Source organism: Herpailurus yagouaroundi, unplaced genomic scaffold (genome assembly GCF_014898765.1).
Source record: "Herpailurus yagouaroundi ecotype Mexico unplaced genomic scaffold, PumYag 221, whole genome shotgun sequence".
NCBI classification, from domain to species: Eukaryota; Metazoa; Chordata; class Mammalia; order Carnivora; family Felidae; genus Herpailurus; species Herpailurus yagouaroundi.
The window spans coordinates 10,438,962-10,466,085 of NW_024412452.1; the positions used below are offsets into that span (position 1 = coordinate 10,438,962).

The 27,124-nt window shown below is 37.8% G+C and overlaps 1 protein-coding gene across 4 annotated transcripts in view; it reads right to left on the bottom strand.

Annotated features, from left to right (window-relative positions):
• ALMS1 (ALMS1 centrosome and basal body associated protein) overlaps nt 1-27,124 on the bottom strand; it is a 223,218-nt gene that overhangs the window by 88,203 nt on the left and 107,891 nt on the right. For all 4 annotated transcript variants that reach the window (XM_040458522.1, XM_040458521.1, XM_040458524.1 and 1 more), the window contains 2 exons: nt 5,052-5,293; nt 1,321-1,446 (listed from right to left, as the gene is read on the bottom strand). In XM_040458522.1, coding sequence (XP_040314456.1) covers nt 1,321-1,446; nt 5,052-5,293 — 368 coding nt within the window. The remainder of the gene's footprint in view (nt 1-1,320; nt 1,447-5,051; nt 5,294-27,124) is intronic.

Below are 27,124 nucleotides of genomic sequence, written 5' to 3' on the forward strand. Positions count from 1 at the left end.
ACCACACCAATTCAGTATCCTTATCTTAAAATCCCCACAGGAAATATTAAAAAAAAAATTTTTTTTCAACGTTTATTTGTTTTTGGGACAGAGAGAGACAGAGCATGAACGGGGGAGGGTCAGAGAGAGAGGGAGACACAGAATAGGAAACAGGCTCCAGGCTCTGAGCCATCAGCCCAGAGCCTGACGCGGGGCTCGAACTCACGGACCGCGAGATCGTGACCTGGCTGAAGTCGGACGCTTAACCGACTGCGCCACCCAGGCGCCCCAACCCACAGGAAATATTTACTGAGTTCCTGCATGGGGTGCTACTCATCTTCTAAATCTGCAATTTGCCGGTGGCGATCTCACAGGGGTGCTGTGGGCTATTTTAAAACTCTACAGAAACAACACTAATACCTGGTATCTAGTGTACACTACACAAACTACTAGCTCAAAGTACTTTCGATTTTCAATATTAGGGGTGCCTGGGAGGCTCAGTTGGTTAAGCATCTGACTCTTGATTTTGGCTCTGGTCATAATCTCACGGTTCATGGGTTTGAACCCCATGTCAGGCTCTATGCTGGTAGTGCGGAACCTGCTTGGGATTCTTTCTTTCTTTCCCTCTCTCTCTGCCCCCTCCCCGCCCCCCCTCCCCCCCAGCTCATGCTCTTTCACAAAACAAATAAACATTAAATTTCAATATTAGATAATGCCATACTCCTTTCAATGATGTTGTATCTTTGCAAAGCTAGATTTTTGGGTTTCTATAGTAAAAGCAGCAAATAACTGTGGTTGTGTTCAATTTCATATCAAGCTTTGAAAAGTTGTACAAGGGTTCTAATACCTGCACATATCTCATTAGTAAATAACTGTGGTTATTTATGAACAAAGTAAAATATTTTCTTTCAAAACCCAAAACCAAAAGGAAATACCTAATATTTTTATTAAGTTGCTAAATCAAAACAGCAAATATTTATGTCCTAATAAACTTATAGCTGTTTCTAAAAATACTTCTTGTTTTTACATGCATTCCATATAATAATGAGAAAAAAAAAATCACCAAAACACTAAGGGCACTGTGAACAGAGAAAACTTGGAAACCTTTGTCTGAAAAGGAGTCCACTAAACCAAACAAACAATTATCCATACAATTTTCTTCATTAAATACATCTTGCCAAATAACTTACTTTTCTGAACCATAGACTGGCTCATGAAAAGCTCCATATTTCATTAAAGGCTTAAATATCACTGAATTTTCACATGTCATTCTAGAATTAACCAGCTAAACCACAAATAAAATTTCAAAAAATAAAAATTTGATTAATTTATGCAGATTACCTGAGTGAGAGCTCTCAACGGTGGTATCTGATCTGGAATCCAGATAAGAAGGAATCTGTTTTAATTGTGGAACATAGTACATCCTGGTACTACCAGGAGGCTTATATGGCAACAGTGAAGGCTGGGCTAAGGAGATAAAGATGAGAACAATTAATAAGATTTGTTAAAATTCATTAAACAAATATTGAGTGCCTTTTATGTGCCATGCAGTGTACAAGATTTGTGGCATATATCAGGGCACCCGGCTGGCTCAGCTGGAAGAGCATGCAACTCTTGATCTCAGGGTTGTGAGTTTGAGCTCCATACTGGGTGTAGAGATGACCTAAAAAAATAAACTTTAGGTCTGCCTGGGTGGCTCAGTTGGTTGAGTGTCTGATTCTTGATTTTGGCTCAGATCATGATCCCAAGGTCATAGGACTGAGTCTCGTGTTGGGCTCCACACAGAGCATGCAGCCTGCTCAAGATTCCCCCCACCCCTGCCACTTGTGCTCGTTCTCTTTAAAAATAAACAAACAAATAAACTTAAAAAAAAAAAAAGCATTCTTGGCATATATGAACTAAAACAAAAAATCTCTGCCTTCAAGAAGAGCTAGCATTCTAGAGGAAGGAGATATACAGTAATAACACATTAAATAAGTAAATTATTTATTATTTTAATAAATTATAAGTTACATGAAAAAGAAATTAGAAAATGCTGAGGATTATTAGTAGGACTACTAGGGAAACCAGGGCAAGATGCAGTTTAAATAGAGTGGTAGGGGGGCGCCTGGGTGGCTCAGTCGGTTAAGCGTCTGACTTCGGCTCAGGTCATGATCTCGCAGTCCGTGAGTTTGAGCCCCGCGTCGGCTCTGTGCTTACAGCTCAGAGCCTGGAGCCTGCTCCGGATTCTGTGTCTCCCTCTCTCTCTGACCCTCCCCCATTCATGCTCTCTCTCGGTCTCAAAAATAAATAAACATTTAAAAAAAAAAAACAAAACAGAGTGGTAGGGGTAGGTTTCATTGAGATCAGTTTTTTAGCAATCTAGTCCATGTACAGATGGCTCTAACTAAAACCCACTTTATCTTACATTGAACCCCAAATTGTTAACCCCTTACTACTGATCTTATGGTCTTATTCTGTCCCCCAGAGCCATAGAAAATAAGTCTAATTCACTTCTATGTGAAAGATCTCCAAAATAAATTTCTTCTTTTCAAAATAAAGTTTCAATTATAGAAGTATAAATTCCCCATTTTAAGAAAATACATAAAAATTGGTATAGTTTTGTTGTTGTTAGTTAATTTTAGCTATTTGGTGGGTGTGTAATGGCATATCATTATGGTAAACATTTGCATTTCCCCAGTAATTATGTTTAGAATCTTTTCATGTGATTATTGTCATAAAATTTAAACTGGTAGGAATAATAGTGAATTTATTAGCACAGTCACTGCGCACAACATTGGTATTAAAAAACACAATTGTGTTTCTATACACCAGCAAAACCACACAGGAAAAATACTACATACAGTGTCATGAAAGAAAAATATCAAATATCTAATGAATAAATGTAAATAAAGAAAATAATGGTTGCTGTTGGGAAAGAATAAAAAGACTGGAGAAGAGTAAAGAAGAAAGTTCAGCTATAAAATAAATTTCTTCAAAAAATTTGAAAACAAACCAAATATAGACATATAGTATATTATTCTGAATTTTAAAATTCAGAATAGTGACCACACAGTCATGTGTTTAACATGATTCTTTGAAATTTAAAATGTTTTCATACAAAAAAAAAAAACCACCAAATTTTACTTTTAAATCCACAGTATTAAACATAATATTTTATTAGTAATCCAATAATATTAATCCTTTAAAGGAATCCTTCCAGGTCCTGTATACAAAGGTAAAACCATAAATTATGGTCTCTATATAAATGTATGCATTTGATGTGAGCAGAAGTTTAAACTACACTCTCACAGTTGGATTTCCCCTCTTGTGCTTCTCCCACCACCATGAGAACAACATAACCCAAAGTACGTATTGTCTCATTAGCCTTGGTTTCAGAACAAGGCATATGGAACAGACCCAAACCATTTCTGTAGCCTAAAGCCAAACTCCAATTGATCCACAAAGCCCATGAGTGAAAAAAGCAAATGTTTATTTTTATAAACCACTGAGATTTTCAAGGTTGTTTAATAGTATCACTGTAGTACTAGGTAACTGATATAGACAGAAAGGTGTTCTTTGTGATATTTATTAAACTGTAGATTTGGGGGGCATTTTTTTCACAATGAAAATGTTTAAGAAGTATAACCATCTTAACATATAAATGTACTTGTTTAAATTAAATTCACTGAAAGTTAAATGCTGAACCAAGAAATTCTCTTTATATATTTAGGTGTATCCCATCTTATCTACAGATAGATAACCTTTTTGCATAAGGAGAAAAACTTAAAGTAACATTTTGAGTAGACCTGTGCTAACTACTAAATACTTTAAAATTAGTAACTTAAAGTTCCCACCCTCATTTGAGGGAAGAACGGAAACTTAATTGTTAATTTTCCTGTTATTGGTCTGAAAGAGGAAATAACACTCTAATTTGAATGTTATACTGTATAAGCACTATTGAAATATCACTGTGACAACAGCAATATGAACACTCTAAATGTAGACCTTATGGTAGAGACTGCTAGCTGTTCATCAAAATCCACTCTTCATCCTGAAAAACACAGCTAAACTATTCCTAGCTACGAGAAAATGATCTGAGCCACTTCTAGGCCTACTACATGTGCTTCTCTCTCTTTTTAAAGTTTATTTATTTACTTTGAGAGAGAAAGAGAGCAGAGGAGGGGCAGAGAAAGAGGGAGTGAGAGACTCCAAGCAGGCTCCACGCTGTCAGCGCAGAGCCTGACATAGGGCTTGAACCCGAACACCATGAGTGTGTGACCTGAGCCAATCCATTGGGTCAGATGCTTAACCAACTGAGCCACCCAGGTGCCTCCACAAGTGCTTCTCTATGCTTTTTCTGTCCCTTCTAGCTGATTGTGGTGGTGAATCCAAGGTAACTGTGGGCTCCATGTTTTGAAGACAGCAAGTCAACCTAGGTCCTTGGTCATTATTTTATAAGAAACAGATTGGTATTGTATTTGTACTATTATATATTTTTGCTACTATTTAACATTGTATTATATGTAACATTTAATATAAGACAAAATGCCAATAATTCACCTGCCAGCCTAGAACTAGACCTCCACAGTTTTTAAATTTTTATGAACTACTTGCATTATTATAAGTATCATGAGATAAAAATATGTCAATCGCAAGCAGCATAGTTCCACATAAGTTTTTTTTTTTTAAGTTTATTTATTTATTTTGAGGTGGGGGTAGTGGCAGAGAGAGAGGGAGAGAGAGAATCCTAAGAAGGCTCTTCATTGCCAGCACAGAGCCCAATGCGGGGCTCGAACTCATGAACCATGAGATCATGACCTGAACCGAAACCAAGAGTCAGACACTTAACCAACTGAGCCACCCAGTCACACCAACTTCCACATAAGTTGTAACTCCACTAGAAATTAAGGCAAAAACATAATCACACTCTCTTCATAGCTGTGTAAATAAAAGATGGATAGAATCGCTTGGATCCTAATGCATAAAACAAAAATTTCATTTTCTCACTAGAAAGACCTCCTCACAAATTTGTGAGATCACTGCATATAAAAATTGGTATTATGACCTAAAATGTAATCACATTCTCTTACCATCTGTGCCATGAGGATGAGTAATCTGTTGAACTGAAGATGATGACACAAACTTGACAGGAACTTTGTCCAGGTTCTGGGTACTGGGCTCGGGACTTTCAAATCCATGATCTTCAGCATTAATAAAAATTTCAGATGAAAACATGGTTTTTCCTGGACTTTCTGTTGTTATCTGAGTGACTGCATCAGATGATAATTTTCCAGAAAAGGCAGAAAATGGGGTCTTAATCTCCTCTGACGGTCTGAACAAAAAAGAGAAAGGACACAGCAGGTCATATCCATGGCTTATCAAATACTATAATCTCTTTCCAAAGGTAGCTTCAAGGAATATTTTGTGGAGATACATCAACTTCATGGTTATTTCTACAGTACCCTTTGCCATCTGAGATACTTATAATCCAATTGTGCATGAGTTTACTTTTATTCATTTTAAAATCTACTTTAAACTTCAATTTAGAATGCTATCATACAATTTAGCAGAGTAATAGTACTTTTCAGTTGAAGTAAAAATATATTCATTTCAAAAAATTACTAGAAGTCCACTATAAATTAAATGCATAGTGTACAAAAATAAACAAGAAATAATGACTTGCATGAAGAAGTTTATATGTTAGTGGGGGAACCAGAGATTTTCAAAATTGTAATTATGTATTATGATTTTAGAGAATATTAAAACAGAATAAAGAAATTACTGAATAAACGCAAAATGAAAGAAGATAAATCTTGTTTACAGAATTCCAAATAATATATGTAGATACTTCCCCATCCAAGGAGGTGAAAATTAATCTCTCCCTTCTCCTTTGAGTATGGGCTGGATTAAGCAACTGGACTCCAAAGAACAGAGTAATAAAAAGGGATAAATAGTAACTTTATAGTGTAGAAACCTAGCAAACACCATGGTGATGAAGGTTCATATCACCAATGTTGTCATGCAGATGTCACATTCTCTATGCTATGATGTGAAGCAATGGGTATTTCCTTCTTATGGTATTCTTTGCCAAAACTCCTAATTCAAGTCTAATCATGTGAAAAACATCAGCCAAACCCAGACTGAGGGACATTCTACAAAATATCTAACCAATATTTGTCAAAACTGTCAAAATCATGAAAAAAAAGGAAAGAATGAGGCACTGTCATTGAAAAGAGAGGACTAAAGAGACATGACAACTATCTAAAGGGAATTGTAAATACTGAACTGGGTCCTGGAACAAAAAAAAAGGCCATTAATGGAAAAAATATGAAATATAAATAAAGTTGGGAGTGTAGTTAATGGTAATGTACAAATGTTGCCTTCTTAATTTTGACAAATGTTCACAACCGTAATGTAGAATGTTAATAGGAAAAGCTGGCAGATGGATACAGGGAACCCTATTATGTCTGTCTTTTCTGGAGACCTAAAAGTACTCAAGGGGCACCTGGTGGCTCAATCTATTAGGTATCCAGCTCTTGATTTCAGCGCAGGCCATGATCTCATAGTTCCTGAGATGTAGCCCTGCATGAGGCTTTGAATGACAGCGCAGAGCCTGCTTGGGATTTTCTCTTCCTCTCCCTCTGCCCCTCCCCGACTCATGCTTTCTCTCTCTTTAAATAAACTTAAAAAAAAAATAAACTTACTCAAAAATATTTTTTAAAAACAGAGTAATACTGTATTAATATTGTATTAGATACAGTAATAATGTATTACAAAACAGAAGAACCCTTCAATTTCTACCCTCTGTCTACTATTCAATTGAATAGGAAAACTGAAGAGGAAAATTATGAGAAAAGAAAATAAGAGGTCAATCTTCCTTATGAATATGCAAGCAAGAATACTAAGTAAAATATTAGAAAACCAAACGCTGTATGTATGCGAATTCATACCAAGATGGTTTACTCCAGGAATGTAAGGTGAGTTAACACTCAAAAATCAATCAACAAGATTCACCACGTCAAAAAAATAGAGAAAATGTTTATGACCACATAAATATAGCTAAAAAAGCATTTGATAAAGCTCAAGAATTCTGTATGATAAAAACTTGTAGCAAAGGGAAATCACAAAAAACTTTAGAGCAACCATCCTATTCATACTGAAATGTAGAAAATGCTCACTGTTAGACTAGGAACAAAGTAAGGATGTCAATTCTCACCATTTCTGTTCAACTTTAGTAAAGGTCTTAAATGGCATTAGCAGTAAGTCAGGAGAAAGAAGAAAGAAATAATAATACATATTTTATATACTTAGGTACACAGAAAACCTAAAACAATCTAAATATAACTAATTAAAATACAAATTTTTAGAAAAGTTGCCAGATAGGAGATAGAAATTTTTAAAAATCCACTTTTGGTATCAGAAAAACTATAAAATTAAAGGCTAAAAATATGCCATCTGTAATATGATCACAAATATCAAATACCTAATAGTATAATTAAAAATGTAAGAACTCTACGTAGGAAGCTATTCATTAGAGAAATTAAAGGTAACCTAAATAGGACTTCCATTTCCAGGTAGAATACAGTACATAGCCACAGGCCATCATTCCTGTTACAACAAGGAAATAAAATTGAATAAATTATAAAAATCATAGGTAAAAGATATCAGAGAGCTATGGAAGCAATCAGGAAATAATATCATCTAATATGCTAGAGAAGGGATTTTGGAGATTATGGGCAGGGACTGAGTGTAGGCAGACATACTCCCCTGGGAAAGAGAAATCACCAGAGCTTTTGAGGAACTCATGGGCTACCATGGAGTGAAATCTAGCAAAATGCCAAGCCAATTTCCCCCCAGGACATTTCTTAGTATCAGGATGGTATGGGAGAATGTGAAATTGAGTCAGAGAAGCAGAGTGAATTCTGCTTCATAGTGAAGGCATTAATAACAAACCAAGTCCCATGAGACAGAGGGACCTTTAACAAACATCAGGTCTCCTCCTCAAGACATTTGCCAAATTTTGAACCTGAATAAGGCAGGAAGCTAAATAACTACTGCCTGAGTGAGAGAACTTTCAAATCTGAGGACACATTCCAGACTCGAGAGAAAAAAACCAGAAGTGCCATTCCCAAGAAAGGGGCTGAGCCAAAAAAAGTAAAATCAATTGTAATGTTTGGGTTCTTATGGGACAAATTTCCATTAAGAAAGTGTAACTACAGAGGTGCCTGGGTGGCTCAGTCAGTTGGGCATCCAACTTCGACTCATGATCTCGCAGTTCATGAGTTCAAGCCCTCTGTCAGGCTGATAGCTGATGCTGATAGCTCAGAGCCTGGAGCCTGCTTCGGATTCTGTGTCTCCCTCTCTCTTTGCCCCTCCCCCCCAGTCATGCTCTGTCTCTCAAAAATAAATAAACATTAAAAAAATATATGAAAAAGAAAGTGTAACTACAACATAGCTGGGCTGCCCTTACATTTGCCACATTCAAACCTTCAAGGCCTGAGAGTCTAAACAGAAGAACTCAAACATCTGAGACACTATCTCACTGTATTTACTTACTGCAGAATCAAAGATCTGTCAGGATTAAAGCAAAAATCCAGGAAGGCCACAAATCAGGAAAAACCAAACGCATAATGAGTCAACTACAGCTTCATCCCACTGCTTACTCAGTAAAATACCTGACATGACTGAAGTGATCAGTCATTTTTTAGGATTTATTTTTTATTTTTTTTAAATATGAAATTTATTGTCAAATTGGTTTCCATACAACACCCAGGGCTCAGCCCCAAAGGTGCCCTCCTCAACAAACCCTCAGTTTGTTCTCAGTTTTTAAGAGTCTCTTATGTTTTGGCTCCCTCCCTCCCTTTTTTTTTTCCTTCCCTTCCCCCATGGTCTTCTGTTAAGTTTCTCAGGATCCACATAAGAGTGAAAACATATGGTATCTGTCTTTCTCTGTATGACTTATTTCACATAGCATAACACTCTCCAGTTCCATCCACGTTGCTACAAAAGGCCATATTTCATTCTTTCTCATTGCCAAGTAGTATTCCATTGTGTATATAAACTACAATTTCTTTATCCATTCATCAGTTGATGGACAATGAGGCTCTTTCCATAATTTGGCTATTGTTGAAAGTGCTGCTATAAACATTGGGGTAGAAGTGCCCCTATGCATCAGCACCCCTGTATCCCTTGGGTAAATTCCTAGCAGTGCTATTGCTGGGCCATAGGATAGATCTATTTTTAATTTTTTGAGGAACCCCCACACTGTTTTCCAGAGCGGCTGCACCACTTTGCATTCCCACCAACAGTGCAAGAGGGTTCCCGTTTCTCCACATCTTTGCCAGCATCTATAGTCTCCTGATTTGTTCATTTTAGCCACTCTGGCATGAGGTGGTATCTGAGTGTGGTTTTGATTTGTATTTCCCTGATGAGGAGCGACACTGAGCATCTTTTCATGTGCCTGTTGGCCATCCAGATGTCTTCTTTAGAGAAGTGTCTATTCATGTTTTCTGCCCATTTCCTCACTGGGTTATTTGTTTTTCGGGTGTCGAGTTTGGTGAGCTCTTTATAGATTTTGGATACTAGTCCTTTGTCCGATATGTCATTTGCAAATATCTTTTCCCATTCTGTTGGTTGCCTTTTAGTTTTGTTGATTGTTTCCTTTGCAGTGCAGAAGTTTTTATCTTCATGAGGTCCCAATAGTTCACTTTTGCTTTTAATTCCCTTGCCTTTGGGGATGTGTCAAGTAAGAAATTGCTATGGCTGAGGTCAGAGAGGTTTTCTCCTGCTTTCTCCTCTACGGTTTTGATGGTTTCCTGTCTCACATTCAGGTCCTTCATCCATTTTGAATTTATTTTTGTGTATGGTGTAAGAAAGCGGTCTAGTTTCATCCTTCTGCATGTTGCTGTCCAGTTCTCCCAGCACCCTTTGTTAAAGAGACTGTCGGGGTGCCTGGGTGGCGCAGTCGGTTAAGCGTCCGACTTCAGCCAGGTCACGATCTCGCGGTCCGTGAGTTCGAGCCCCGCGTCAGGCTCTGGGCTGATGGCTCGGAGCCTGGAGCCCGTTTCCGATTCTGTGTCTCCCTCTCTCTCTGCCCCTCCCCCGTTCATGCTCTGTCTCTCTCTGTCCCCAAAATAAATAAATGTTGAAAAAAAAATTAAAAAAAAAAAAAGAGACTGTCTTTTTTCCATTGGATATTCTTTCCTGCTTTGTCAAAGATTAGTTGGCCATACTTTTGTGGGTCTAGTTCAGGGGTTTCTATTCTATTCCATTGGTCTATGTGTCTGTGTTTGTGCCAATACCATGCTGTCTTGATGATTACAGCTTTGTAGTAGAGGCTAAAGTCAGGGATTGTGATGCCTCCTGCTTTGGTCTTCTTCAAAATTACTTTGGCTATTCGGGGCCTTTTGTGGTTCCATATGAATTTTAGGATTGCTTGTTCTAGCTTCGAGAAGAATGCTGGTGCAATTTTGATTGGGATTGCATTGAGTGTAGATAGCTTTGTGTAGTATTGACATTTTAATGGTATTTATTCTTCCAATCTATGACCACGGAATGTTTTTCCATTTCTTTGTATCTCTTCAATTTCCTTCATAAGTTTTATATAGTTTTCAGCATACAGATCTTTTACATCTTTGGTTAGGTTTATTCCTAGGTATTTTATGCTTTTTGGTGCAATTGTGAATATGATCAGTTTTTTTATTTGTCTTTCCACTGCTTCATTATTAGTGTATAAGAATGAACTCATTTATGTACGTTAATTTTGTATCCTGCGACTTTGCTGAATTCATGTATCAGTTCTAGCAGACTTCTGGTGGAGTCTATCGGGTTTTCCATGTATAATATCATGTCATCTGCAAAAAGTGAAAGCTTAACTTCATCTTTGCCAATTTTGATGCCTTTGATTTCCTTTTGTTGTCTGATTGCTGATGCTAGCACTTCCAACACTATGTTAAACAACAGTGGTGAGAGTGGACATCCCTGTCGTGTTCCTGATCTCAGGGGGAAAGCTCTCAGTTTTTCCCCATTGAGGATGATATTAGCTCTGGGCTTTTCATAAATGGCTTTTATGATATTTAATTATGTTCTTTCTATCCCGACTTTCTTCAGGGTTTTTATTAAGAAAGGATGCTGGATTTTGTCAAATGCTTTTTCTGCATCGATTGACAGGATCATATGGTTCTTTTCTTTTATTAATGTGATGTATCATATTGATTGATTTGTGAATGCTGAACTAGCCCTGCAGTCCAGGAATGAATCCCACTTGATCATGGTGAATAATTCTTTTGATACGCTGTTGAATTCGATTTGTTAGTATCTTGAGAATTTTTGCATTCATATTCATCAGGGATATTGGCCTGTAGTTCTCTTTTTTTGCTGGGTCTCTGTCTGGTTTAGGAATCAAAGTAAGGCTGGCTTCATAGAATGAGTCTGGAAGTTTTTCCTTCCCTTTCTATTTTTTGGAATAGCTTGAGAAGGATAGGTATTATCTCTGCTTTAAATGTCTGGTAGAATTCCCCAGGGAAGCCATCTGGTCCTGGACTCTTGTTTGTTGGGAGAGTTTTGATAACTGATTCAATTTCTTCGCTGGTTATGGGTCTGTTCAAGCTTTCTATTTCTTGCTGTTTGAGTTTTGGAAGGGTGTGGGTGCTTAGGAATTTCTCCATTTCTTCCAGGTTGTCCAGTTTGTTGGCATATAATTTTTCATAGTATTCCCTGATAATTGCTTGTATTTCTGAGGGATTGGTTGTAATAATTCCATTTTCGTTCATGATTTTATCCATTTGGGTCATCTCCCTTTTCTTTTTGAGAAGCCTGGCTGGAGGTTTATCAATTTTGTTTATTTTTTCAAAAAACCAACTCTTGGTTTCATTGATCTGCTCTACAGTTTTTTTAGATTCTATATTGTTTATTTCTGCTCTGATCTTTATTATTTCTCTTCTTCTTCTGGGTTTAGGCTGTTTTTGCTGTTCTGCTTCTGTTTCCTTTAGGTGTGCTGTTAGATTTTGTATTTGGGATTTTTCTTGTCTTGAGATAGGCCTGGATTGCAATGTATTTTCCTCTCAGGACTGCCTTCTCTGCATCCCAAAACCTTTGAATTGTTGTATTTTCATTTTCATTTGTTTCCATATATTTTTTAATTTCTTCTCTAATTGCCTGGTTGACCCACTCATTCTTTAGTAGGGTGTTCTTTAACCTCCATGCTTTTGGAGGTTTACCAGACTTTTTCCTGTGGTTGATTTCAAGCTTCATAGCATTGTGGTCTGAAAGTGTGCATGGTATGATCTCAATTCTTGTATACTTATGAAGGGCTGTTTTGTGACCCAGTATGTAATCTATCTTGGAGAAGGTTCCATGTGCACTCAAGAACTATATTCTGTTGCTTGGGAATGCAGAGTTCTAAATAGATCTGTCAAGTCCATCTGATCCATTTCACTCACAGAATCCCCCTTAGGATCTCTTGTAGGGCTGGTTTAGTCGTGATGAATTCCTTCAGTTTTTGTTTGGGAAGACCTTTATCTCTCCTTCTATTCTGAATGACAGACTTGCTGGATAAAGGATTCTTGGCTGCATATTTTATCTGTTCATCACATTGAACATTCCCTGCCACTCCTTTCTGGCCTCCCAAGTTTCATTAGATAGGTCTGTCACTAGTCTTATCGGTCTCCCTTTATACGTTAGAGCATGTTTATCCCTAGCTGCTTTCAGAATTTTCTCTTTATCCTTGTATTTTGCCAATTTCACTATGATATGTCGTGCAGTTGATCGATTCAAGTTATGTCTGAAGGGAGTTCTCTGTGCCTCTTGGATCTCAATGCCTTTTTCCTTACCCAGATTAGGGAAGTTCTCAGCTATGATTTGTTCAAGTATACCTGCAGCCCCTTTCTCTCTCTCTTCCTCTTCTGGAATTCCTATTATACAGATATTGTTGGGTTTGATTGCATCACTTAGTTCTCTAATTCTCCCCTCATACTCCAGGATTTTTTTATCTCTCTTTGTCTCAGCTTCGTCTTTTTCCATAATTTTGTCTTCTAATTCACCTATTCTCTCCTCTGCCTCTTCAATCCGAGCTGTGGTCACCTCCATTTTTTTTGTACCTCATTTATAGCATTTTAGCTCCTCATGACTATTTCTTAGTCCCTTGATTTCTGTAGCAACAGATTCTCTGCTGTCGTCTATACTTTTTTCAAACCCAGTGATTAATTTTATGACTATTGTTCTAAATTCATGTTGTTATATTGCTTAAATCATTTTTGATCAATTCATTAGCTTTCTCTACTTCCTGAAGTTTCTTTTGAGGAGAATTCTTCCATTTCGTCATTTTGGATAGTCCCTGGGGTGGCCCAGAACTGCAGGGCACTTTCCCTGTGCTGTCTGGAGTAACTTGTGTTGGTGGGCGGGGCCACAGTCAGAATGGTGTGTACCTTATCGCCCCCTCTCCAGGGGCAGGACTCACTGTGCAGTGGCGTGGCCCCTGTCTAGGCTACTTGCACACTGCCAGGCTTGTGGTGCTGGTTTGATGGGATCTGGCATATTAGCCGGGGTGAATCTGCAAGGTGCACAGGGGTGGGAGGGGCAGGCTCTAGCTCACTTTGCAGTCGGTGGTCCCCTGCAGGAGGGGACCTGCAGCACCGGGAGGGAGGCCGCCCGATCGGAGGGATGGATCCACAGAAGCACAGCGTTGGGTGTTTGCATGGTGGAAGCAAGTTCGATGAACTGGTTCCCTTTGGGGTTTCAGCTGGGAGATGGGAGAGGGACATGGCACTGGCCAGCGCCTTTGTTCCCCACCGAGTTGAGCTCTGTCTTCCAGGGCTCAACAACTCTCCCTCCCGTTGTCCTCTCACCCTTCCGCTCTCCGAGCAGAGCTGTTGACTTATAACGTTCCAGATGTTAAATCCCACTGGCTGTCAGAACTCATGCAGTCTGGCGCCCCCCGCTTTTGCAAGCCAGACTCGGGGATTTCGCCTTGCCAGGCCAGCTGCCCCTCCACTGCCCTGGCTCCCTCCCACCAGTCCATGTAGCGCACCACCTCTCCGCCCTTCCTACCCTCTTCCGTGGGCCTCTTGTCTACACTTGGCTCCGGAAAGTCTGTACTGCTAATCTTCTGATGGTTTTCTGGGTTATTGAGGCAGGTGTGGGTGGAATCTAAGTGATCAGCCGGACAAGGTGAGCCCAGCGTCCTCCTACGCTGCCATCTTCTCTGGCAATTCCTCTCTTTCTTCTCATTTTGTATGATTAACAGAGGAAAGGGCAAATCCTTTTGGTGGAAAGTAACACCACCTTCAGTCCTTATAATGTTTTAATTCACAACATCCAGTACATAATAAAAAGTTATAGAATCTGTCAAGCAGGAAAAAGTGACTAAAAATTGAGAGAAAAAACAAGAAAAGCTGATTTACAAAGGATTCAGATACTGGAATTAGTGCAGAAAGGACTTTAAAATGACTGTGAGTACATTAAGAGATCAAAATATGGAAGATTAAATAGATAAAAATATAGGGAATCTTAACAGAAAATCAGAATCTAATTTTCAGAATCAAATGTAGACAAAAACAAAACAAAACAAAACAAAAACACCCAGAACAGATTCCCAGCAGACTTCAGGAAATACTAAAAGAATTTTTTTTTACGCTCGAATAAAACCCAACATAGTACAGACATACAGGAAAGAAGGAAGGCACTTAAAGTCTCTGTGTGTGTCTGTGTATAATTTATACAAGTACACACACACACACACACACACACACATGCAGCTTTTCACATATACCTCTATGTTCTATATTTCATATGCATGAAATGGAATAAGCAAGCAACAAAAATGTCCTGTGGTAATTTTAAAAAATGTAGAAAAGAAATGTAAGCTAGAACGAATACATGAATTCAGCAAAGCTATAAAATCAACATACAGAAATTGGTTGCATTTCTCTACAACAATAATAAAGCAGCAGGAAAGGAAATCAAGGAATTGATCCCATTTATAATTATACTAAAAACTGTAGCATACATGGGGCGCCTGGGTGGCGCAGTCGGTTAAGCGTCCGACTTCAGCCAGGTCACGATCTCACGGTCCGTGAGTTCGAGCCCCGCGTCGGGCTCTGGGCTGATGGCTCAGAGCCTGGAGCCTGTTTCTGATTCTGTGTCTCCCTCTCTCTCTGCCCCTCCCCCGTTCATGCTCTGTCTCTCTCTGTCCCAAAAAAATAAATAAACGTTAAAAAAAAAAATTAAAAAAAAAAAAAACAACTGTAGGATACCTATGAATAAACCAAAGAGGTAAAAGATCTGTATTCTGAAAACTACTTACTTAAGAAAGAAATTCAAGAGGACACAAAAAAATGGAAAAACATTTCATGCTCATAGACTGGAAGAACAGATATTTTTAAAGTCTATACTACCCAAAGCAATCTACACATTTAATGCACTCCCTATCAAAATACCGACAGTATTTTTCACAGAGCTAGAACAAACAATCCTAAAATTTATATGGAACCAGAAAAGACCTCAAATAACTAAAACAATCCTGAAAAAGCAAAGCAAAGCTGGAGACATATTTCCAGACTTCAAGCTGTATTACCAAGCTGTAGTCATTAAGACAGTAGGATACACAAAACGAAACACAGATCAAGGGAATAGAACAGAAAACCGAGAAATGCTTCCAGCTTTCTGCTTCCTGCACGGAAGCAGGAAAGAATATCCAAGGGGAAAAAAAGACAAGTCTCTTCAACAAATGGTTGGGGAAAGTGGATAGCAACATGCAGAAGAATGAAACTGGACCACTTTCTTACACCATACACAAAAATAAATTCAAAATGGATGAAAGACCTAAACGTGAGCCAGGAAACCATCAAAATCCTAGAGGATAACACAGGCAGCAACTTCTGATCTTGGCCATAGCAACTTATTACTAGACAAGTCACCAAAGGCAAGACAAACAAAAGCAAACATGAACTACTGGGACTTCATCGAGATAAAAAGCTTCTGCACAGCAAAGGAAACAATCAACAAAACTAAAAGGTAACTGATACAATGGCAGAAGATATTTGCAAATGACCTATCTGATAAAGGGTTGGTATCCAAAATCTATAAAGAACAAATAATCCAGTGAAGAAACGGGCAGAAGACATGAATAGACACTTTTTCAAAGAAGACATCCAGATAGCTAACAGACACATAAGATGCTCAACATCACTCATCATAAGGGAAATACAAATCAAAACCATGGAGATACTACCTCACACCTGTCAGAATGGCTAAAATTAAAAACACAAGAAACAACAGGTGTTGGCAAGGATGCAGAGAAAGGGGAACCCTCTTGCACTGCTGGTGGGAATGCAAACTGATGCAGCCACTCTGGACAACAGTATGGAGGTGCCTTAAAAAGTTAAAAGTAGACCTACCCTCCAATCCTGTAAGCACTACTAGGTATTTACCCACAGGACACAAAGATAAAGATACAGATTCAGATTCAAAGGGGTACATGTATCTCAATGTTCACAGCAGCATTATCAACAATAGTCAAAGAATGGAAAAAGCCCCATTGTCCGTTGAATGATGATGGATAAAGATGATGTGGTATATATATACAATGGAATACTACTCAGCCATCAAAAAGAATGAAATCTTGCCATACACAACATTGTGGATGGAGCTAGAGTTTATTATGCTAAGTGAATTAAGTCAGGCAGAGAAAGGCAACTACCAATATAATTTCACTCATGTGTAGAATTTAAGAAGATAAAACAGATGACTATATAGGAAGAGGGGGAAAAAAAGAGACCAGGGGGAACAAACCACAAGAGACTCTTAATGAATGAGAACTGAGGGTTGATGGAGGGAGGTGTGTGGGGGATGGGATGGATGGGTGATGGGCACTAAGGAGGGTGTGATGAGCACTGGGTATTATAAGTAAGTAAGTGATGAATCACTGAAACCAATACTGCACTGTATGTTAACTAACTAGAATTTAAACATAATTTTTTTAATTCTCCCCTTCCTTTTATCTTTTCCTTCCTGAACAATTACACTTTCCAGAACAATTACATTTTAAAGCTATTAGATGGACAAAATAAGGTAGGCACCTACATGGAGTAAGGCAACAGTACCCCAGAGTAAGGTATCAGAACATTATTAGTTCTGAGGAGAGTGCCCAGATTAAAGAGTAGCCTAACACAGGGTATCGTAAGCCAATCACGGCAAGAAGAGAATCTCTGTGGAGGTGTGGCCTGGTATAAGTATCAGAGCCTGATCAGGATGAGGACAGTTTCCATGGAGACACAGATCCAGCTTGGCATGTGGGATGATCCCAAGCAGAATGCGGAAGGTGTCTCTAGGGTGGAGCAGCCTGACATAGAGTGGAAGATCTGGAGCAGAGTATAGAAAATATCTTCATGGAGAGGCAGTCTGGATTGGGAAGTCAGATCCCCTACAGAAGAAGGGTGTCATCCAGGGATGGAAGGTGGCCCAGTTTGGTAGTCAGAGATCAAGCAGAGTAAGGAAAGGTAGTCTGGCCTGGGTTATTAGAGCCGGGGTAAGGAGGGTGTCTACATCTTGAGCCAGATCCTGAACAGAATAAAACACCCAAGCAGAGAAGCCCACTGTGAGAAATCAAAAGCCTAAGTAGGATAAGGAAGACACCCATGTGAAGAGGTAGTCCAGCATGGGGAGTCAGAGGCTAAAGTGGGTGAGAAAGGTTATCTATATGAATGGGGTGAGCATTGTGATGGGGGGGGGGGGGGGTGGGGAGAGAGTCAGAGACCAAACTGTGGGGAGGTTATCCATGTTGAGGGGTAGTCTAGCATGGAGTGTCAAAGCCCAAGCAGTGGGAGAAGCACAACCACACAAAAAGGTAGCCTGAATGGAGGGTCAGAATTCAAGTAATGAGTCAGAATCCTGGTTGGGAAGAGGACGGCAGGAGAGATGGGACATTAATTATAGAATGGGAGACTGACCAAATAAAGACATAAAACATATAGGAAGTGAGGTTTCTCACTATTGGATAAGGGAGTTACAAATACAGAAAGAGAAAAAAAGTAAAATGAAATTCATTAAGAACTCCATATACTGGTGTGAGCTTATGGTTTTTAATAGATAAAGAAAAAATAAATGCAAATGAGTGTGTGTGTGTGTGCATACACATATCCACTGCGAGGGCTGGGAGCAGTCCAATAGCCATATGTGCCATATGAGCACCTAGTGCTCATAGCCATATATGGCTCATATATGAGCTATGGCTCATAGCCATATATGAGCACCTAGTGCTCAAATCTTGGCTTCTAAATATCACCTTCCACTAGAAGAAACCAGGATCCTTGGAGAAATGGCCAATTCCAGAGGATGGCAAAGTACAAGATGAGCCTGAAATATCTTCTTGTGCCAGAAACAAAGACATGTCCAAAAGATAACAGAGACATGTAAAATGGATACAGAAGCCTGCCTGAAGGGGCTGCCACAGGCCATCAGATCAGTGACATTTTCAGAATGAAAACAAATTACAATAGTAACGTTAAACGTAATAAGAAAATATGATTTTTTTATCATGCAAAATATTTGCAAATCTCATATCCAACAAAAAACATGTATCCAGAACAGATATAAAATCTAAATTAATCAGTTAAAAAACACAACAGTGCAATTAGAAACTGGCAAAACAACTTGAACACACTTCATCAAAGAAAATATACAGATGGAAAACAAGCACATGAAAAAATGTTCATCATCATTATTAGCCTTTTAGGGACATGCAAATCAGAATGACAGGGAATACCCCTCTATACTTATTAGGATGGCTAAAATAAAAAATATTGGGAGTACCAAAAGCTGAAGGATACAGAGAAACTGGATCCCTCATACTTTGCTAGTAGAAATGTAAAATGGTGCAACCACTGTGAAAAATAATTGGGCTGTTTCTTACAAAATATACATATACTCATTATACAACCCAACAATCACACTCCTGGGCATTTATCCTACAGCAGAGATTCTCAACCTTGGAGCTAACAGACATTTTGAACCAAGTAATTCCTTGTGGGGACTGTCCAGTGTATTCTAGGATCTTATCATCAGCAGTCCTGATGCCAATAGAAAATTCTTTCCTAGTTGTGACAATCAAATATGTCTTCAGATATTGCCAAATGTCTCCGTGGAACAAAATCACCCCTGGTTGACAGTCACTGTCCTAGAGAAATAAAACTTACGTTCATGTAAAAATAAGTACATGGATTTTCACAGCAGCTATATCAGCAGTAGTAAAAACCTAGCAACAATCAAATGTCCTTCTACAGAATAAGCTGTGATATATTCATACATTTGAATACTACTTAGCAATAAAAAGAAATACTGATACATACAATAACCCAGATGGATCTCTAGGGCAGTGGGCTGAGTAAAGAGAGCTAATCTCAAAAGGTTATATGCTATATGACTCCATTTATAGAACCTTCTCCAAATGACAAAAGCATACAGTAGAAAAACAGATCACTGGTTTGCAGGAGTTAAAGAAGGCAAGGGGCAGGGCACAATAGTGTGACTGTAAAGGGACAGGTAAGAGGGAATTCCTTTGTGATGACAGAACTCTGTATCTTGATTAGGGTAGTGGTTATATGAATCCATGTGATTAAATTTCACAGAATTATACATATAAACATTTAAAAACAAGTGCATGCAAAAACTGATGAAATCAGATGAAGGTCTATAGTCTAGCTATTTGTACTGTATTAATGTCAATTTCCTGGTTTTGATAATGTACTAAAGTTATGTAAGATATTACATTCAGTGATAGGTACCTGGGACTCTCTAAACTATTTTTGTAATCTCTTGTGAGTCTATATATTTTTAAAGTAAAAAGTAAAAAAGACCCACTGAATGAAATAAGAAAGCATGCTTCTATGTGGATATAATAAACAAACTCAAAGTTTACAAAGGAATGAGATAGTTACATAATTTCATAGTACTTTCCACAAGAGACTTAATTACAAAGGGGAAAAGAGTAACTTTCCAGTGAAGGAAACTAGCAGCCAAAACCTTATTAAGTAATTAATGTATAGTTGTCAGTGCGACAAATGAAAATTATGCAACATCTGATAAAATATCATGAGAACTGAATGTCACAACTGTCATATTCTTGCCAAAAATACATAACCCAAACCTTATCATGAGGAAATATCAAAGAAATCCAAATTGAAAAACATTCTACAAAATAAATGATCTGTAATCTCCCAAAGGTCAAGAAAGTGAAGGAAAGACTAAAGCAATGTTCTAGAAAAGAATTAGAGCCATGACAACTAAATGAAACACGTGATTCTGAACTGCCTCCTCTTGTTATAAAAATCCTTATGGGAACAACCAGAAAACCTGAATAGTATCTGTAATACAGCACTGATGTTGGGGTGCCTGAGTGGCTCAGTCAGTTAAGTGTCTGACTTCAGCTCAGGTCATGATCTCGCAGTTCATGAGTTTGAGCCCTGCACAGGGCTCAGTACTGACAGCTCAGATCCTGGAGCCTACTTTGGATTCTGTCTCCCTCTCTCTCTGCCCTTCCCCTGCTCACGCTCTGTCTCTCTCTGTCTCAAAAATAAATAAACATTAAAAAAAAAATAATAATAATGAAATACAGCACTGATGTTAATTTCCTGATTTTTATGGCTTTATTGGGGTTATGTAGGAAAATGTTCTTTCATATAGTAAATGATATAGTGATGGGCAGCATGTCAAAAACTTACTCCCAAATGGTTAAGGATAAAAAAAAGGAGATATTAACGTAATATTCTCAGATGCTAAAGCAGATAACAATTCAGTAAAAATAAAGATTTCAACATGACAGTTGACCAACTGGACCAAACTGACATAACATATACAAAATAGCACATATAGGAACTACAGAATACATACTCCTTTCAACTGCACATTGATAAAAATAAAAATATACCATAACATGAAGCAATTATAATAAGTTTAAATATACTGAAATCATTCAGAATACAATCTCAGTGACCACAATGGAACTAACTAGAAACAAGCAATAATTAGAAAGTTCCCATATAACTGGAAATTAAGAAACACATCTCAGGGTGCCTGGGTGGCTCAGTCGGTTAAGAGTCCAACTCTTGCTTTCGGCTCAGGTTGTGATCTTATGGTTCATGGGATGAAGGCTTACGTCAGGCTCTGTGCTGACAGCATGGAGCCTGCTTGGGATTCTCTCTCTCCCCCTCTCTCTGCCCCTCCCCTGCTTGCTAGCACACACGTGCTTGCTCTTGCTCTCTCTCTATATATATATGTATATGTCTCTCAAAATAAATGAACATTAAAAAAAACACATCTCTACATATCCCACAGAACAACAACAAAAAACTGTAACAGAAATGAGAAAATATTTAGAGGGAGGCGAGTGGGGGATGGGTTAGATGGGTGATAGTATTAAGGAGGGCACTTGTTATAAGCACTGGGTTTTGTACATAAGTGATGAATCACTGAATTCTATTCCTGAGAGCTTGTTTGGAGGTTCTAGCAGGGGAGAGCAGCTACTCGTATACCCTTGACCGAAGAACGGTCCGCCTGTATCGGGGAAGGTCGTCCTCTTCCACCAAGTGGCAGCTTCGGGAGGGACACACATGGAGCGGTGAGGGAGGAAGGGGCCACCCGCCTAGCCAGCCAGATCAGCCAAATCAACCCCAGCAATCAATGCGGTGACAGATGTTGCAGCCAGATCGCCCTCACATCCTGAATTCTATTCCTGAAACTAATATTGCACTGTATGTTAACTAACTAGAATGTAAATAAAACTTTAGAAAGAAAAAAATGAGAAAATACTTAGAACAAAGATGATGACGAGAAACTACATAAAAATCTGTCTGTATAAGGAAAAGGCTAAACATTAATGAATATGAAAAAAAACTGTATATTCTCAGAAGGTAGAAAAAGACCATTAGGTTAAAATCCAAAACAGAAGGAAAAAAATAAACATAGTAGCAAAAACCTTAAAAAGAAAACATACACTAGAGGATCAACAAAACCCAAATTGTTTAACCCCCAGAAAGAGAAATTAAGTAAAAAAAGAGGAAACGAAAATTACCAATATCAGACATAAAAAAGTTAATATCACTACAGATTGAGAAATTGAAAGGGTAAGATACTATGAAAATAACTCATGTCAACAAATTTTGACAAGTTAAAATAGAAAAAATTACTTAAAAAAATTTTAAAACTAAAGCAAATTTACATAGTCATATCTATTAAATAAATTGAATCTGTAATAAAAACTCCAGGCCATGATGGATTCACTGGTGAATTCTGCCCAATACCTAAGAAAAAAAGAATACCAATCTTAAACAAACTCTTTCAAAGTATCCCAATATATTTATGAGGTCAGCCCAATGCTCATACCAAAAGATATTACAAGAAAAGAAAATTATAGGTAAATATCTCCATAGATATTTTACATAGATATAAAAATAAAATGTTAGGTAGCAATTAAGGATAATATATAAATTAAGGGTGAATATGGTAATCTCTATAACATGTACTGTAATGAAGTCTGACTCCATTTTTGATGTTTCACTACTGACTTCTTTTTAAGCATCACCTATGGCCCTACATCCGAACAGGCTGGTAAGAAAGCCTGAATGTGAGTACCTCCTTCTTTGGCACCAACAGAAAATGTAAACCTCCCATACACAGAACCCTTTTCCCAGTTCTACTTCCTAGCCACTATAAGCCCATCCACTCATTCTGCCCAAGATGGCCTGGACCTGTTTGTGCCCACCCAGCTCTCCCCAGGAGTCCCTATGAGAATAATAAACTTCCTCTCAAATCCTCTTGGTGTGAAAAATGTAATAACCCTACATATCTAAATCAAATTTGGGGCGGGATCCATCCCATTTATCAAAAAAATAAATATGTATATAAAAAAGCCAAAAAGGAAAATAAGACAGAGTAATAAAAGATGCATGATTAATACAAACGATGGCAGGAAAGAAGGGACAAAAGCCAGATGACACAAATAGAAAACAAAATGTAATACGGTAGATTTAATTCAAACAACACCAATCTGACACATACTCTTTCAGAAAATGATGAAAGAGTGAATATTTCCCAATTTTTCTTTTTTGGAAGCCACCATAGCTCTGTAATCAAAAAGATTATAGACCCCTAGGGGTGGCTGGGTGGCTCAGTTGATTAAGCCTCTTGACTCTTGATTTCTGCTCCAGCCATGCTGCCATGGTTCGTGAGGTCAAACCCTGCATCTGGCTCCATGCTGTCAGTGTGGAGCCTGCTTGGGATTCTCTCTCTCCCTCTCTTTCCCTCCCCCACTCATGTCCTCTCTCTCTCTCAAATAAACTAAAAAAAAAAAAAAAAAAAAAAAAAAATTAAAGACCAATGTTAGCAAACTGAATTCAGTAATAAATATAAAAAAGTTTATATTTATCCCAATAATGTAAGATAAAATTTAACATTCAAAATCTAATCAATGTAATTCACATCGATGAAAACAGGAGAATACACATATGATCACCTCAATAAAGCATTAAAAGCATTGGACAAAATTCAATTCCCACTCATAATAAAAACTCATAGCAAACTAACAACAAAAGAGGATATCCTTAATCTGATAAAGATCATCTATTAAAAATTTACAGGTAATATCACACTTGATGAAAAACTAAATCCACAAGATGTCTGCTCTTACTACTTCTACTTGATATTATACTGAATGTCCTAGCCAGTGTATTAGGTAAGAAAAAGAAACAAAGCCATGAAGACTGGAAAGAAAGGAGTAAAACTGCTCTGTCTGCTCCCTGACAATGTGATTTTCTATGAAGAATAAACATCATACCTGGGGTTACTCATTAAATTTAAACAAGACAGTCCCTAAATCTTAGGGGAGTTACTGAACATAAAACAGAGGACAACAAATATGCCTCAATTTAAACAATGGAACTATTAGTTTATCTAAATACTCTATGGTCATAGTACCTATTGCCCTAAATTATCCCATAGGAAGCTCTGGCCCATAAGTAAGAAATTAAAATTAAAATTAAAATTAAAATTAAAATTAAAATTAAAATTAAAATTAATTTGTTGACATTTGTAAGCCGGCTTAACAACAGTATTTCTATTATACAAGCAAAAAATAATTAGAAAATAAAAATTTTCAAATAACATATGTAATAGCATCAAAGAAACATAAAATATTTAGGAATAAATTTAACAAAAGATGTGCAAGGCCTACACACTGAAAATTACATGTTACTGAGGGACACTAATAAGCAGAAAAAAATGTTCATGCATGGGAAGACTCGTTATTATTAAGATATCAATCATTCACAAAATGATCTACAGATTTAATGCAATACCAAATAAAATCCCAAGAAGCATTTTTAGAGAAATCAGGAAGCTTATTCTAAAATTTATATTGAAATGCAAAGGACTTAAGATAACAATAATGTTGAAAATTTTTTTAAAAAGTTGCAGGACAGGGGCGCCTGGGTGGCGCAGTCGGTTAAGCGTCCGACTTCAGCCAGGTCACGATCTCGCGGTCCGTGAGTTCGAGCCCCGCGTCGGGCTCTGGGCTGATGGCTCAGAGCCTGGAGCCTGTTTCCGGTTCTGTGTCTCCCTCTCTCTCTGCCCCTCCCCCGTTCATGCTCTGTCTCTCTCTGTCCCAAAAATAAATAAACGTTGAGAAAAAAAATTTAAAAAAAAAATAAAAAGTTGCAGGACAACTTGATTTTAAGACTTACTATAAATCAAGACATCATGGTATTGGTATAAAAACAGAAAAATTAAAGGAATAGAGTAAAAACTCAAAAATAAACCCACACATAGGAGGCCAACTGATTTCTGACAAAGATGCCAACTAAATTCACTAAGGAAATAATCAAGATTTCAGAAATGGTGCTGTAATATCTAAGAAAATGATCCTCAAATTGCATATATTACAGACTTAAAACATAAAGTTAAAACTATATTTCTAGATGAAAATATAGGAGAAAATTTTCAACACACTGGGTTAGGCAATATTTTCTTAGAGAAGACATGAAAAGTACTAACCTTAAATGAAAAACTAACAATTTTTGTAAAAATTAACACTTTCTCTTCTTCAAAAGTACCAGTAAGAAAACAAAAATCAGTATGGGAATCAATTTGACAATAAACTTCATATATTGAAAAAAAAAAAAAAAAGAAAACAAAAATCAAACCACAGTCTGTGAAAAAAGTATGTGCAATACACAGATAATTTGTATCTGAAATATACGAAAAAAACTTTCATAATAATGAGACAATCAAATAAACGAATGGGACCATGGACACTTCATAAAGACAATCAAATATCAAGGAAACACAGAAAAGATGGTTAGCATCATAAGTCATCAGTGAAACACAAATTAAAGCCACAATAACATACTCTTTCACATCCACATTTAAAGTTTTTTTTGTTTGTTTTTTTTTAACATTTATTTATTTTTGAGACAAAGGGAGACAGAGCATGAATGGGGGAGGGTCAGAGAGAGGGAGACACAGAATCTGAAACAGGCTCCAGGCTCTGAGCTGTCAGCATAGAGCCCGACGCGGGGCTCGAACTCACGGACCATAAGATCATGACCTGAGCCGAAGTCGGCTGCTTAACCGACTGAGCCACCCAGGCGCCCCTCACATCCACATTTAGAATGGCTCGTAATAAAAACAACTGGAAATATCAAGTGTTGGTAAAGATGTGGAGTAATTCGAACTTGCATATACTTTGATGGGAATGAAGAAATGGTACATTTGGTTCCAGTGCTGGGTAACCATAACAGACCCAGTCTCTCTCAACTGTATACATAAAACCTAGAAAGTCTACACAGAGCACCTATCAGAAGACTGGAAAATAACAGAAGTAGGCAAATTGGTGAAGATGATCAACATTCGAAGCACTATCAAAATGGTGTAAGTTTGGGGCACCTGGGTGGTTCAGTCAGTTAAGTTTCTGACTTCAGCTCAGGTCATGACCTAACAGTTCTTGAGTTTGAGCTCCACATCGGCCTGTCTGCTGTCAGCACAGAGCCGGCTTCGGATCCTCTATTTCCCTCTTTCTTTCTCTGCCCCTCCCTCATTCATTCTTGCTTGCTTTCTCAAAAATAAATAAACATTAAAAAAAATTTTAATGGTGATAAGTTTACCATTCTTTCCTTTGTTATCCACTGGGGTCTGAACTCAAAATAGCTTGAAACCTGGAGGTGGGCCCTAGCACAGACAAAAACCTCCAGAAGCCCTCTAGTCAGGACTGAGGAGCGGGAATTGAAATAGTGTGAAAATCTTTTTTCTGTGTCTTCTAGTAAGCTCAAGCACTCAAGTAATCTCATGGTGGCAGTAGTACAGCAGTAACAGGAGCCAGGAAGAGCTTAAAAATCTGAGAGAGGAAAAATTTTCTCTTCCAATATAGGAAGTTTGGTTTCAAGAGTGTGGGACAAACCTCTTGATCTTTATCCTCTGTACTGAGCCACCTGAAACGGACACAAAGTAGTCACAGGAAGTATACAGAAGAGAGGGGGTAAATTAAGTTCCTGCTTTCTGTCCTGGGACTCAAGAAAGGAGAGATCAAGGGGTAACTGTAGAAAGAAAATCAACTCCTTAACATACGTTTATAATCTCCTGGGCCTATCCCTGAGCCATGCGTGTGTGGATCTGAACCTAAAGAGCATACCTAAACTTTGAGAACAGAAGTATGGGATAGCCTACTACCCAAGTCTCGGACTGGCCACTGGGTACACACACATGCAGGTCAAATGTGGATAGCAGTGCAAAAGCTCTGAAAATTGAACTCACATGGAACTATAACCCACAGAAGGCTGGTTTTAATTTGTAACCTGAATGCAAATGGGTTGATTGCCTGCTAAAACAAAAATATCGAAAATTTCTATAGGATTTAAATGAGACTAGTTATCTCACAATATTATGAAATACAATCCAAAATTACTCAGCATATGAAGATCCAGAAAAATCTAAACTCATGTGGGAAAAGAAAATCAACAGACACCAATGCTGGGATGAAAGAAGTGTTAGAATTATCTGACAAAAACTTTAAGGAAGCTATTATAAAATCCCAGAACATGTAAGAGTGGATACCCTCAAAAGTAATGATAAGACAAGGTCTCAGCAAGTAAAGAGAAGAAATAGCAGAAAAAATTTTTAATGT